The 12,124-nt window shown below is 34.5% G+C and overlaps 1 protein-coding gene across 1 annotated transcript; it reads right to left on the minus strand.

Annotated features, from left to right (window-relative positions):
- Positions 1–3,521: 3,521 nt before the first annotated feature.
- Positions 3,522–7,627, minus strand: LOC131602409 (electron transfer flavoprotein subunit alpha, mitochondrial). Its single transcript, XM_058874514.1, has 8 exons — positions 7,432–7,627; positions 7,155–7,340; positions 6,864–7,075; positions 5,377–5,540; positions 4,969–5,124; positions 4,742–4,794; positions 3,877–4,017; positions 3,522–3,760 (listed from the first exon to the last, which is right to left on the minus strand). Exons 1-8 carry the CDS (start codon positions 7,522–7,524, stop codon positions 3,683–3,685), a joined length of 1,083 nt encoding a protein of 360 aa, XP_058730497.1. The 5' UTR covers positions 7,525–7,627; the 3' UTR covers positions 3,522–3,682.
- Between the last annotated feature and the right edge of the window lie 4,497 nt (positions 7,628–12,124).

Below are 12,124 nucleotides of genomic sequence, written 5' to 3' on the forward strand. Positions count from 1 at the left end.
AGATAATAGACCATGTTTAATAATCATTGCCATAAGTAAAAAGATCATGCCTTACCCCGGATAAATTTTAGATAGCAGTTTTCTTTCCTTTAAACCATGTTGTTTAACTGTTGCCACATTTTTTGTTGTAATCATCGAGTAACAAGTTATCCGGAAAATTGTGGTGGGGATATAATGATTTTTTTTTTTTATAAGCAAAATGAATTGATAAGGTATAGGAAGTACTCTAACCCATTACAATGTGAAATTAGAGTTTCAGGAAATCTAAAGGGCATCTATTGGCCTTGTTACCTATACCATGCCAAGACAACACTTTAATGTTCCAAATTAAATCATCTAAAACACACACAAGAGTGTCCATTAAAAATGATGCTATTTTTCAAATTCCATACAGGTGTGTCGAAGTAGGTTGTTGCTCGAACACAGGGTGTGTCGAATAAATCTATCAAAGTGTGGAAACAGTTTGTTACACACAGATTTGATTGGATTTGATTTAGGTCTAAAACAGGTATTTTGGGCTTTTATGTTTTGGGCTTTGACTTAAGGAGAAAGCAAACCTAAGACTATAAATAGAGAGAGTAACCCCTATTTGTATTCACAGAAGTTGCAGTTGCAAGTGAATAATAGAATTTCCACAATTTGTGGGCTGAGAGAAACTCACGATAAGGAATTACTCAAAGGTTTGAGAGTATAACTCCAATAAATTTGAGCTCAATTGACTCTCTTTAGCTATCCAAAAGTGGCCAATAACGAGATGAATGAAAGCTTTTATTTTCTCATCTTTGAACGGTGACTTGGTAATTCAATAGTACATGTGTGTTGCAAACTAAGAAATATAATATTTTGATCTTTATAAAAAAAATTGGAGAGGCAATTTAATCTTTAGAAGTTTTAAATTCAAAAAATAAATTAAAATTTTATATTTCTTTTGTTAGATAAAATATGTAGAAATAGAATAATTAGTAAGATAAGCTATAGGCGGACCATGTACCTGGAGATGCTATTGAGATGGAGCCTAACAGAAACCGCAGAGGTAGTATCATGAAAAAGAAATTGTTATTAGGACTTTAGAGATGTGCCATGTTGAAATCTCCAGAAACTTATCACAAGGAAATTGTGAGTGACAATAAAAATGCTTTGATGAATGTTTGTTGACAAAGTTTTTCTCATATCTATTATTCTACTGTGTAAATATCACATTCCAAAAATATAAAAGCAGGATGTAAGTTGGATGTCAATGTGAAATATTTAAAGTTTAATGGTGAGAAAAAAATCAAATCAACCTAAGCATGGAAAACTATAACAAGGAAATTATACCGGAGTCTGACTCGAAGGAAATACATTTTCAAAAATCTATCGTTTGTTCAAAATTGTATGTGTTAAATTTCTTAATTTTGTGGAATATTTGGTAGATACAATAGTCTTTGACTAGTCGCATAATGCATATTGAAAATGTAACAATCAATAGAGTAGAATATGCTCATAGTAGATTAAAAAAATACCTTACAATAAAGAGTGTAATACACCTGCAACATATTAAGATACTAGTTTCATTTTAAAAATACCATTTAATCAAAATGTGTGATGGTCTTAATGAGCTGGAAACATTTCTATAAACACTTTACATTCAATGGTGGAAGAGGAAGGTTGAGGAGAGAAATGTGGTAGGAATAAATTTAAATATGACTGCTCAATAAAAACAACATATGGATTGTCGTGTGCTTGTGTAATAGCGTAGAAGTTGTAGCACGATAAACTCATTCATTTGAACAACAATCATTCATTTAAAGTAGGGATGACAAGCAGACCCGCACCCGCAGAGCCTATCCGTACCCGAACCCGAGTCAACGGGTGAAAACTCGAATTAAGTGGTTTTGAGTTTGGGTGCCACCCGAAATTTCAGGTGTGGGTTTGAGTAGTGTGAAACTCGCACCCGAAACCCGATATCACACCCGCTTATATATATATATATATATATATATATATATATATATATATATATATATATATATATATATATATATATATATATATATATATATATATAAGTTGTAGGAAAATTGTAAAAAAAAATGTATTTTATGTATTTTGCTGTTTGGGTGAAAAAATCCGAATCCAACGGGGTGTGGACGTGGATGATAATTTGTCACCCGAACGGTATTTGGGTTTGGGTTCGGGTTCGGGTGCCGATTTCGGGTGCGGGTTTGGATAGTGTGAAGCCCGCACCCGACCCGACTCATTGTCATCCCTAATTTAAAGGTTGCAAATCGTTGATGGTGATGAAGATTTAGAGGAAATTCCTTCTTATATGTATGTTTTTTTAAAATGGGAAATTATTTAGGGGTTTGTAGATTTTTTTACTAATATGCCACAAAAATGAAAATAAAATACCAATATATGCCATAAATTGAAAAAAATAATTCAAAATGCCCTCTTTTAGAGTTGGGGTTTGTCTATACATTGGCGATACCATGAAGAAAAACTCACGCAGTTGGGGTTATGCCAACCCTTAGGCAAATGTTTGAAAATTTGTAGAAAACTTGTTAAGTCGGTTAACAGGAAACCTAACTTAACAAGTGCAAATTTCAAATTCCGCACTTGTTAAGTCAGGTATTCTGTTTAACCGACTTAACAAGTTTTCTGCAATTATTAAAAATTTTCAAACGTTTCTCCAATGCATGGACAAATCTGTGAAGGGAAAAAAATTTAGTATTGGTTTAGCCAATGTATAAACGAAACCCAACTATAAAAGAGGGCACTTTGGATTTTTTATTTTTTCAACCTGTGACATATTGGTATTTTGTTTTCATTTCTGTGGCATAGCGGTAAAAAAAAAAAAGATTATTTTGTTTTCATTTCTGTGGCATAGTGGTAAAAAAATAAGATGTTTCATTTTTGTGGCAGATAGTGGTAAAAAAATAAGATGTTTGTATGTGGTTTGTGATATATAAGACTTAAAGTTTTTTCCTGTTATGTCTTGTGATTGATGTAATTCGGATTTTGTAGGATTTGGTCGACTTCAAATGATAGAAAAATGTTCTAACGAGTCTTCAACGTTTTCCAAGGTTGAATTAGGAGAATTTATAAACAACTTTCAAGCCATTCTGCTTTGGCAGCCAGTTATCATGCCGAATGTTAATATTGGTACCATTTCCAATAGTCCAACAATCCATAATAGTACATGGTAAATACCTCTCCATATGAAATTAGGTCCTTTTCCCAATTGAGCATTTAGAAAGTGATAATTGGGAAAATATTTTGCTTTTGAGACATTGAATGATCAAAACATCTGGATTAGTTATAACTTATAAGCCTCCAACATTAGCCAATTGAAATTTTTGATGAGCGCTCTTTATTTGTTAAAAAAATTGCAATCACCTCTCCCCTCAAGGCTATTTAAATGACTTACACTTACACAACAAAATAGAGAGAAGGTAAGGTATTTGAGGTGAGGTTTATGTCATTTAGATATATCTCAAAGGAGGTAAATGCAATTTACTCGTGTTTTTTACACACTGTACTAATGCAAAATGAGCCTTCTGGTATTATAATGCTCTATTTATTAACTTAATTTTCTTCTAATTTTTCAGGTAAATAAATGCTATTGTGAATTTGTAATTCCAAGGAAGATACATTCAACAACTGAGGATGATACACTATAAACATATGCATACCATGCATTTTACTTTTTCTCGGGAAGCTTCTCCAACAACTCTGGTATAACCTCAAATAAATCTCCTACCAGTCCATAATCGGCAACCTGCAATTCAGCATATCACATAAGGAAAAACTGTTTCCGAATTGCTTGTGGCAAATAAAGTAGAAGCTACACTTGAATAAATAGCTTTATTTGGTTTAAACCAGAAAACCCATTACCTGAAATATAGGAGCATCGGCATCATTGTTCACAGCAACAATGACTTTAGAATCCCTCATCCCAGCCAAATGTTGAATAGCTCCAGATACACCAAAAGCCAGATAGAGTTCAGGAGCAACAATTTTTCCAGTTTGTCCAATCTTCATATCCAATTTGAAAATAGGAAACAGACATGAGAATAAAACTAGGCCATGAACTAAAATGGAATAAGTGGCTAGTGAGACTCAATACAAACCCAATTAAAAATGCATATTCAAATCACTCAAATGATCTGCCATTATCAAGTCAGGAAAGCCGGAAAATATATTTTGTTTCAACTAAGATAACAGCTTAAAATATCTTATCTAGAACGGGTGCCTGATACAATGGTTGGGTACCTAACCCAAAGGTCATAAATTCAAGTTGAGGAATCAAACCAACTGCTACCAAAAAACTGCCCAAGATAGATCCAGACATCAGATCATACCCATCCCTTCCTTGGACCCCATGCATAGTGATTGCACCAGGCCATCCTTTTAATTTTTTAAACTACAAAAATTTGCTAAAAGAATGAAAGGAAACATTAATGATTTGCATAATACCCTGCTATACTTGACAGAAAATAAAATTTTATTGGTACATGTTCAGCTTTTATGTGTTTAGCATTCAAGAGTGATATTTGAACACTAATTAACCACTCTTGTTCCACACAAATGACAATTATTATCATAATCATGGAAGAAACAGAGCACACTGCACACCAGTAGCCAAAGATGTAAAAAGTGTAGTCCATAAAGAGACCTTGTTGGCCTCAGTTGTAATTTTGTATGTTTGTGTGTCGTTTCATAGGTTGGTTAATTTTGATTTGAAAGGGAAGTAAAGTACCTGGAGATCATTAGCAACAAATCCTGCATCAACAGCAGCACGAGTCGCACCAACTGGACAAAGGAGAGAATGAAGTTAGCAGATTTGACTCAATTCACAAAACAAACAATATGATACGGAAGAAATGAAGCACGCTATCATTTGCCAAAGCATGCAAATATATATTAAAAAAAAAATACTCTGGCTATATAAATAAGCATCATAATGGCATAAATTAACAGTTTTACCGGCAGCACCAAGTTTCTTGGCTAGATCTTCTATCAACTTGAATTTCTCAGCACTCTTTAGTGCACGACCACCAGTAACTACAACTCGCGCACTCCCAAGATCTGGTCCTTCGTCATCTCGAGAAGTTTGAGATACAAACCTAGACTTGTCCAGATCTGCCAAAATAGTGAAGACTTTTTAAGTTTTTTTTAGCTTTTGCAACTGTTCAATTATCCAAGTCTAAAAGGAAAGTAATTGATCATATCGATGTAAATAACCAAGGATAATTCCCTGATACAGATGAATCATTGATCTTTGTAGCATCTAACCAGGATCTATAGTCAATAGATATATAAGGCAGTTCCTACTTGTCTTTTCAATTTTCCCAAAAATAAAATGTTAAATGCACAAGAAAAAGATAAACAGACCTTCGTTAAAGGTTGAAAGATCAACCTGAGATATGGAAGCCTTATCAGATTTTGAGTCATCAGACTTCTGAGAAACAGGAAAAGATGTGGATCTAATTGTTAATATACAAGGACTGGCACCAGTATATCGCACTGTACTAAGTGCATTTCCAGCATATATTGGCCTGTATGAAATTAAAATATTATTCAGTCAGATAAAGAGCCAACCTTCCAATAAAAAAAGCATTTATATTTCATAATCAGGTTCATAATGTATAACTCAAATGCAAGAAGCAAAGCATGCTGCACCAGTCAGCTGTAAAAGCCATAAAATCAAAAACCTAAAATCGCATTCTTACTTTATAAACCATCTTTGCAACTCTATAAATCTGCCAACATGGCATACAAACTTATTCCTTTTAGTACTATGCCATTATCTATGGAGGTGAATTTTAGCGGCAGCACAGATAAACTCACTTCAAGGGTACCTGCTCCTTAAAGCTTAAGTGGTTATTAATGTACATTATATTTTCACTCTTTCTAAACTTTATTTATTGTGTCTTAAGTCTGAACTGCAGAGATCGTCTGCTATATACACGAACCAAAATTTACAGTATATCATTTTCAGTCCTCGTCTAATAATCACAACTCAACATTAGTTCAAAACCTGTCCTAATGTCTTGTAGCATTAACTAGAAGCTATCTATGGCAAATACATCCCAATCGACATACCTTCCTAAAGTTTGAAGGATAGGTCCTCAAAGAGTCCAGGTTTACAGGTTTTTCATTTGTCTACATCAGAATCCAGCTTACTACTGAAGCTAAGTGTCACACTTTGTTTAAAATAGCTGTTGTATATATTTTAAAAAATTACTAACATTATTGACTATTGAGCTAAACAAAAGCTTGTCACACTAAAACTGTGGGCGACTGGAATATTCCTGGGTTTATAGCAGCCCTGCTGTATTTCTATTTTTTATGCAAATAATCTTGTCAGGGATCCACAATTCATGACAGCAATGAAGATTAAGAAAACAGCGCATCTGCTACATTTTTATCACCAAGACTCTCAAAATGATGAAGTCAGAGTCTTGATTATATAGATTGACTAGAGTGCTAAATAATAAAATGGTTTCCTTTCTTCCCAGACACGATCCAAAGGGAACGTGATCTTCCACGAATCTATAATATGAACCTGACAGTTGCAAAGCAGGAGAAGAATGGAATAGCAGTACTATCATAATAATAGCTTAATCGCTAAAAGGTTACTAACTCGCAGGATAACAATACCAAACAGAGGATCTTGTCAAATAGGCTAACAAACCAGAGCACGGAATTTACACAGTAATGAAAACAATAACAACTCCATGTCCAAAGAAGGTCAATTAGTTAACTGTAAGCATCAATCATGACTATCTAATAAGTGACCAGCAAGAAATTGTACAAGCTTCTTTTTTACTAAACAAAACGAGAACATGAAAACAAGTGAGTCACAAAAGTTAATGCACCTTACAAAAGTATGAGAATCAGAAATTCCTGTAACATCAGTAACCGGAGAAACATCTAAAAGAGCAGCAACACGCGGCATGACATTTTTACCAAACGAACTCGAAGCTGCAATTATATGAGAGTAACCACCTTTTTGTTGAACCAAATGGACTAGTTTAGCCCAAGGTTCCGCCAGTGGACTCTTGAACGCTTCTGAATCCGCCACCAGCACCTACAGTATACAGACACGCCAACCATGAAAACTCACAAATTTTAATTTCGAGCCAAAATTGATGAGAGGGGAAAATTACCTGAGAGATGGAAGGGTGGGAGGAAGCTGCATGTGAAGCGGCTTGATGAAGAGAAGGACCGGAGCCAGCCAGGAGAAGAGAAACGGAGGAGTCGTTGTCGGGAAGAGACGCGGCGGCGAGGAGTGCGGAGAGGGAAGGGGATTTGATGGCGCCGTTTTCGTGCTCCGCTACAACAAGAGTGCTACCCTGCACCACATCGATTGAATCTAACGAAAAACTGTGCAGTGGATATAAAGAAATGAATGGAAAAGGTTCGAGAGAGGGAGTGGATTATTACATTTCGAGAAGATGAAATGGAGGAACGGAGGAATGGAGGGAATAAAACGGTGCGTTTGGTGATTGCTCCTCTGAGGAACATGCGAGTGGCCATTGTGTGTTGTGTTGAGAGTGCTGGTGCTGGCGAGGAGGATTATGAGAGTTATTAAATGATGATGAGTTGTTTATTATTGTGAGAATGATGATAGGGACAATGACGTGTTCTTGACTAATTGTTCAATCTATCTATGTATGTACATTCCTAATGCGATGAGACCCCGTGTGCATAAGTGAGTCGTGTCAATCATCTTGTTCCGCCTCGCCAATTCACTTCAGATTTTAAGTTGGTGAGTTTTTGACATACCTCCTTTTTCACATAAATTCAATTTTGACATACCTCCTTTTTCCCAACTCAATACCCTTAATATTCAATTTATTCACATAAATTCCAAACCACTTCAGTTTAAAAAAAAAGCTTGTCTAGGAAGTTCCTCTATCTTTGGTGCCCTTTCTATATTCTAAGATCTAAATGCATGAGAAATAAAGGTTAGAAGAATAAACAAACTGACTTAGTACATATCAATTGTGAAGGCAGTCAGTTAAAAATATTTAGACGTGGAAGCTATCTTTTACAGCGGTGCAAGTGGGCGAGATGAAATTGTTTTGATTGGTGTATTGTATAAGGTCATTTAAGTAGTCTTATGATTGATAATTTGTTGTTTGTGGTTGTGGTGTTGTTTTGTTGAGTTGTTGTTTTGCTATGTTGTAATTTGAAATTGTTGTTTATATAATATAAAGTTTGCAAGTAACAACGAAATAATTTTTTAATTAAAATTGGTTCTAACATTGGGATAATGTTTTTGTAAATGATCGGTAAGACGACACATTCCGCATTTTTTTTTTTTGTAATTTATAGATAGTTTTCATTTCGCTTCTAATATGTGTGATGTTTGAGTGGCCTTTTTTTCTTTCTACACGTATTTTCATTATGTTAAATTACATTCCCTTGATATGTAAGCCAATATTCGTTGTTGGATACCACTGGAACGCTTTCGTTGTAGACATTAAATAGGTCTACGACCTTGTAAACGTCGAACAAATGCAAGAAAGAGCCTTGGAAAACACTAGAAAATATCGCAGTGACATGTGAGAAATGGCACACTGAAGGCTTAAAACTTTATGCATTCGCACCAACCTTTTTGTAGGTCGACACTATAATGTCCCATTGGTTATTCCTTATTGTTGTCCATTGTCTCCTAGACACTAAAACATAAGTTTTGACAGTCAAATTTTATTACTATGTGTGTTTGATTTGTCAGTTCATCCTTCATCACATTCTTGCAATTTTCATGAGCAATTGGTATGATTGTAACATTGAATTTTATTTTGAACCTTTATTAGCTAACGGTGTTTCCATCCTAGTGCTTCCATCCTATAGTAAGTCACTTTCACCAATGTTGTTATGGGTAGGTTGTGAGCACCTTTAAAGACAAAGTTCATTAATTCAGCAAGTTTTGTTGTCATGTGACCTCATTGTCGACCCTTGTCAAAAGCCCTTGTCCACTTCTCCACTAAAATATTATCCACCCACCTTAAAGCTTGTTCATTTGACAATTTTATTTTCTTGCGGTAGTGTCTGAATGCTGGATGGCTTAAAACATATTATGCATTGTAAATATAGTTTATTTTTGTGTATAAATTTAATTGTAGACTGTGGGTGCAATGGAAAATATAGATACTTATCCATGTTTACAAGTTTTATACGAAGACTTTTTGTCTTTGATTTCCCGCATGACGTTTTGAGCCATGTGCCTTATTCAGTAGACATGTGTAGAAAGAGGATTTAGTCAACCATTTTCAGGATTATTTTGTGCACTCTCAACAGAAGCATGTATGTCTGAAATCAAATAAAAGTTGGCCTGCAGACTCACATGCATTCTGAAATTATTGAGAAAGAAGCTCTAACTACCACCTGTTTCTCCTTCCACCAGGGTAAAATCAATCGAAAAATATTATTATAAATGTCTTATGCCAAGACTATAAGTAAAGTTCCTTTACATTTACCGTATAAGCTTGTTTCATTGATTTGACTAAAATGTTTGGAGTATGCAAAATTTCAAATGCATAGTTGAAACACCTAGAAGAGTCGGTAAAAGACTCTGATTCCATCAACACAAGTGTCATCACCTATAATGTTGATAATGCCTCCATTACAGCCACTATATGTGGAACATATTTTTGAAGTCCCAATAAATAATGTGGAAATTCATTGTATGAAGTTTCTCAATTACTATAAACATGTTCAACTGCCTTCTTGGAAATATCACATTCCTCTTTCTTCCTACAAGTTTTTCTCATATCAGACAAAATTAGCAAGTCTTCAGAGAATTTTAAGAGAGGTTCCTCCAATGAGTTTAGCAAGGCCATCATTTCTTCTAAGAGGAACTCTTCTAAGAAGGATGACATGATCACTTCCTTTGAAGGTACAAGCACATTTGCTGGAGCATCAAAGGTAGGAAGGACCTAAGAGTCAAAGATGAAGAAAATAAAGAAGAAGAGGATCCATGTGAAGAATTTGAATTTGATCATATGCTGACGAGGAATAGGTGAACTTTATAAGATCAGGTGGTTGAAATAACAACCAAATTTGAAGGCCATAACATTTTGTAGGTCATCTGTTATCTTGAGAATGATTCTGAATCTGTAACAGTTTCTTCACCATCAATAATAATAAGTGTTTATTAACTCTTGTTTATGATTCCCTCGTCACTAGCATCCTTTGAGATATTCACCAGGGTTGATAGAGAAGTTTTTCAACTATTTCAACCAAGTATTTCAAAATTATTTAAATCGCATAAAAATGATGACTAAAAGGGCTCTTAACATGATTTTATTTTATCCGAGAAAATAATTCCCAAAGATATACCAGTTAATATAGCATAGAGTCTAAAAGACATAAAATTCCCAAAAGAATTTAGATTTAGGACCTTTTGACCTAGAAAGTCTTCTCACTTCAGAAGACTAGCTCGTTTCGAGTCAAATAAAAACAAATTGAAATTAAATACTCAATAGACAGACACCTCGTGTCAGAGGACCCTTCAAATATGTGACACATAAGTGGACAAGTGTCAAGACAAGTAGTTGAAAACACTTTCCACTTATATGATATCTTAGACAACTAATCAGATTCAGAGCATCAAAGGCTGAGTTATCCCAAAGTATATTATTCATTAAAAGCTAGTTTAAAGCTTCTGATCATCATCAAACTTTGATGTTCGATGTTATCTTTATCTTTTCCTCCACTGGCAAAACAATCTAATTCCTCTTTGATTGTTGCTCATATCTATGAAGGTCCTGCTAGAATTAATCCAATAACAATTAATCACGCACACACACACTTTAATGCATACTAAAATAAATGAATATGTATATAATTGTATGATCTACGACATGATAGTCTATGGGATATAAGATTGCAGAAATGCCTGAGTCCACTGAATAAAAGTTTTTTCCAATAATCCTAAAACACGAAAGTATAGAGATAAGTGATTGACACTTGTTAGCTTGTGAATATTTCTCAATCGATACTCCTATTGTCTTAAACATTCTTCAAACGAGAAGAAGAGATAATATGTTCACCATAGTATAGTATATTGTATACCATAGTTTATATATTTGTTAATGGGTTATGTTGACATCCTCTCATATTTTAATTAATATCCAACTAATTAGTTAGTTAATTAATTAATTATTAAACAAAAATATCCAACTAAGGAGTCGCCCATCGGATTTGGGCCCTCTAAACTCGCTTTTTATGATCCACCTAATGAGAATGATGTGTCCCCATAATAACTGACTAAGGGTCAACCAGAGAGAAAATTGCTCTCCCCACGATCTAAGGAAGAATAACTCATCATTCCCCATGATCTAGTAGTTGAGTGGAAGTAACTTCCCTTAGACCAAGCACATAGACTTCTATAAATACTTGAACCTTAGGGCCGAAGAGGACAACTCATAACGTACATGAATTACCCATAGAATACAGAGCTTTTCACCTCATGTGAGCTCACTCTCTCCTTAGACAAAACCCCCTATCGAACAATATTTCTCACCACCGCGAGCAAGCCCTAAACCATAAAAAAAATCCTTAAAGCCTCTGACCACCTCTACCAACATATGAGTGCCACACATATATACTTTTTAACAAGCACATGTTTGTCACTATATGTAAAATGATTTTTTTCTGTTTTAAAATGTTTTTGTTAACATGTATTTTCTTAGGTTAAATAAAAATGGATTGAGAGATCCAAATCATCGAAATCACTCGTACTGATTGATGTCTAGAACACTAATTCTCGATACTTTAAGAAGAAATTAAAATCATCAACACATTGCAAAACATAATATTGAATTTGGTTGTCTAAATATTATTTTTAATGTTATCAAGATTAAGAGGAACTCAAACGATAGTTTTTCAAGCCTATCTGCAAGAATTGAGCAACTAAAAATTAGATGTGACAAAATAGGCTCGACCCGTTGGACATACTTATTTTGCTCGCATTTTAGTGTAGAACGGGCCAAGAGTTATGCTCACACCCTCTAATGTGTCTGGTCCGCACCACACCCCAATCTATCTTTTGTGGGCTTTGCAAGCACGAGTATTAATATAATTTTTTTTTTAGTATTTTTAGGCTTAAAAGATGCAGTATTGAAAA

This window comes from Vicia villosa, linkage group LG5 (assembly GCF_029867415.1).
Source record: "Vicia villosa cultivar HV-30 ecotype Madison, WI linkage group LG5, Vvil1.0, whole genome shotgun sequence".
NCBI classification, from domain to species: domain Eukaryota; kingdom Viridiplantae; phylum Streptophyta; class Magnoliopsida; order Fabales; family Fabaceae; genus Vicia; species Vicia villosa.

Bases quoted from the DNA above. Each gene is read 5' to 3' on its own strand.
- LOC131602409 (XM_058874514.1), bottom strand. From the start codon at position 7,524: ATGGCCACTCGCATGTTCCTCAGAGGAGCAATCACCAAACGCACCGTT. The intron at 7,076-7,154 runs GTAATTTTCCCC...TGTATACTGTAG, and splicing joins CCCACCCTTCCATCTCTCAG to GTGCTGGTGGCGGATTCAGA. The intron at 3,761-3,876 runs GTAATGGGTTTT...GCTGAATTGCAG, and splicing joins CCGATGCTCCTATATTTCAG to GTTGCCGATTATGGACTGGT.